Consider the following 3,135-nt stretch of genomic DNA (forward strand, 5'->3'; position numbering starts at 1 on the left):
TGCCCGCTCTGTGTCAGGCACTGTTCTAGGGGCTGTGGGGTGGCAGTGAATGAGACAGCTGAACTCCCAGCTCTCACAAAGCTTACACTCTAGTGGGGAGGACAAATGGCTCTAGAGAGTAATCAGGTAAATGATGCAGCATGCCAGCTTGTGGAAGTGCTTTGGGGAAAAGCAAAGCAGAGAAGGGGAGAGGGAGTACCTCTTGGGCAAGGTGGGTACAGTGTCAAATGGGGTCACCATGGAAGGTCTCAGTGAGGAGCTGGACATTTGAGACCAGACCCAAAGCAAGTGAGGGGTGAGCCTTGGCAGGCATTTGGAGGAAGAGCATTCTGGACAGAGAGAACAGCTTTGCCACGATTCGGGGGCCAGAATGCAGAGAAGGCCTGTGGGGCAGAGGAGAGAAGTGAGCAAAGGAGTAATAATTAGCAGATGAGGGCAGGGAAGAGGGAGGATCTGAACGGAGCCCCCCATCCCAGCAATGCTGCTAGGTGATAGTAGCTTTATTTCCATTTTCAAATGGGGCATATGGCTCAGGAAATCTAAGTGCCTTGACTGGTGAGTGACAGAGTGGAAACTCGGAAGCCTCACACCCTCTCCTCCTCCCGTGGCCCCAGGCTCAGAGAAGGGTCAGCATGTTCTTTACTTCCTTGTGCCGCTTCCAGACTATTGTTCCTTTGTCATTTCCCAAGGACCGTGCATCCCTCTGTGTACCCTCCCCCCTTGCTGTCCACCAACTTTATCCACCAATGCCACTTTGTTGAGCCCCTGCTATGTGCCAGGCACTATATTAGAGGCTGAGAAGAAAATGACGAATAAGAGAAGTCAGCTCCTCCGGCTTGCTGCGGAGGAATGGCTGTTGAGCTGTGCTGGGTTCAGGTCCCCAGCTCGCTGGTGACTGCTGTGCTCTGTTTCTCCCCACTGAGGTGCTGCCTGGTGAAGAGCAAGCCATGGCGCTCCGGGTCACCAGGAACACAAAAGTTAATGCTGGAAATAAGGCGAAGATCAGCATGGGAGGCGCAAAGCGCGTGCCTCTGACCACGACTGCGACCTCCAAGCCCGGGCTGCGGCCGAGAACAGCCCTCGGAGACATTGGTAACAAAGTCAGCGAACAACCACAGGCCAAACTGCCTCTGAAAAAGGAAGCAAAATCTTTGGTTCCTGGAAAAGCTATTGCTAAAAAAAATACCTAAACCTCTGGAGAAGTCACCGGAGCCTGTGTCAGAACCTGAGCCCGTTAAAGAAGAAAAACTTTTGCCTGAGCCTATTTTGGTTGCTCCTCCCTCTCCAAGCCCAATGGAAACATCTGGATGTGCCCCTGCAGAAGAATATCTGAGTCAGGCGTTCTCTGATGTAATTCTTACAGTGAATGATGTAGATGCCGAGGATGGAGCTGACCCAAACCTTTGTAGTGAACATGTGAAAGATATTTATGTTCATCTGAGACAACTCGAGGAAGAGCAAGCCATCAGACCAAAATACCTATGGGTCATGAAGTCATGGAAACACGGGAGCTGTCCTTATTGACTGGCTAGCACAGGTTCAGATGAAGTTCAGGTTACTTCGGGAGACCATGTACTTGACTGTTTCCATTATTGATCGGTTCACGCAGAATAATTGGGTGCCCAAGAAGATGCTGCAGCTAATTGGTGTCACTGCCATGTTTATTGCAAGCAAATATGAAGAAATGTACCCTCCAGAAACAGGTGGCTTTGCCTTTGTGACTGACAACACTTACACTAAGTACCAAATCAGACAGATGGAAATGGAGATTCTAAGATCTTATTTTGGTCTGGGCCGCCCTCTACCGCTGCATTTCCTTCGGAGAGCATCTAAGATCGGAGAGGTTGATGTTGAGCAACATACTTTGGCCAAATACCTGATGGAACTAACTATGTTGGGCCACGATACGGTGCCCTTTCCTCCTTCTCAGATTGCAGCAGGAGCTTTTTGCTTAGCACTGAAAATTCTCAATAACGGTGCATGGACACCAACGCTACAGCATTATCTATCATACACTGAAGAATCCCTCCTAAGTGTTATGCAACACCTGGCTAAGAATATAGTCATGGCGAATCGTGGGCTTACAAAGCACATGACCATCAAGAACAAGTACGCCACATCTAAGCACGCGAAGATCAGCACTCATGTGCCATCTGTACATACTCTATGTTACCTTTACTGACTTTTAATAAAGTCTGTGGTCCTTTTTAACTTAAAAAAAGAGAGAGAGAGAGAGAAGTCAGCTCCTTGCTGCCGGGGAGCTTTTTAATCTAGTGGGTGGGGGAGACGGGTGCATAGGAAATAAAAAAAGAAAATATTCTTTAGTATTAAGAGCCACGCAGAGAGGAGAGAGTGACTACTTTATAGAAGCTAGGGGAAACAACCTCTCTGAGGAGGTGACATTTAAATTGAGATCTGGGGGAAAACATTCCAGACAGAGGGAGGTACTGAGCAAAGGCAAAGGAGGGAAGGAGCTTGGCATGGTAGAGGAGCAGAAGGCAGGAGGACAGGGAGGGATTGAGGTCGGGGTGGCCGCACAGGGGCCAGCCTGGGCAGGGCCTCATGAGTTAGTAGTACCTGGGGGTCCAGCGGAGTGACTGAAGCAGGGGGAAGGACACAGGACGTTTCATACTTTCAGGTCGTGTTGACTTCTCTATAGGGAACACATAGGTGGGGAAAGTGGGGGATGGAGAGAAGTGTGAAAGATTTAGGATGTGTTTGGAGATAAAGTCAAGCAGACAGGCTGATAGATGGGATGTAGGGCATGGATTCAAAGACGACCTTGAGCTTTCTGAGCCCCGGCTGGAGCAGCTGTGTGAATGGTGATGCCATTTGCAGAACTGAGGAAGGCTTTGGGGAAGTGACTTTGGGGGAAGTGACTTTGGAGGAAGTATCAAGAGTGCCGTTTTGAACATGTTCGCCTGAGATCGTGGTGTCAAACAGGCAGTGGGATTCAGGAGCTAGTTGCAGTTCTGGAGAGCAGTCTAAGCTAGAGAGAGTCAGAAACGCAGGAACATCGCCGCTGTGCATATCCACCTGTGTAGAGCACAGTGCCTGCCACATTGCGGATGGTCTAGAACCTTTTGGTTGGCTGAGGGAATGAAAGGGTAAAATGTGCTCTTAGAGCTCTGGAAT

The 3,135-nt window shown here is 49.5% G+C and overlaps 1 protein-coding gene across 1 annotated transcript; it reads left to right on the forward strand.

Annotated features, from left to right (window-relative positions):
• Positions 1-947: 947 nt before the first annotated feature.
• On the forward strand, positions 948-2,182 carry LOC308337475 (G2/mitotic-specific cyclin-B1-like; the record flags this gene model as incomplete). The annotated part of the gene is given in 3 exon segments (XM_080795572.1): positions 948-1,175; positions 1,177-1,493; positions 1,495-2,182. Coding segments are annotated over 3 exon segments (1,233 nt in total).
• Between the last annotated feature and the right edge of the window lie 953 nt (positions 2,183-3,135).

The sequence above is a fragment of the Martes martes genome (genome assembly GCF_963455335.1).
Source record: "Martes martes genome assembly, chromosome: X".
Taxonomy (NCBI): Eukaryota; Metazoa; Chordata; class Mammalia; order Carnivora; family Mustelidae; genus Martes; species Martes martes.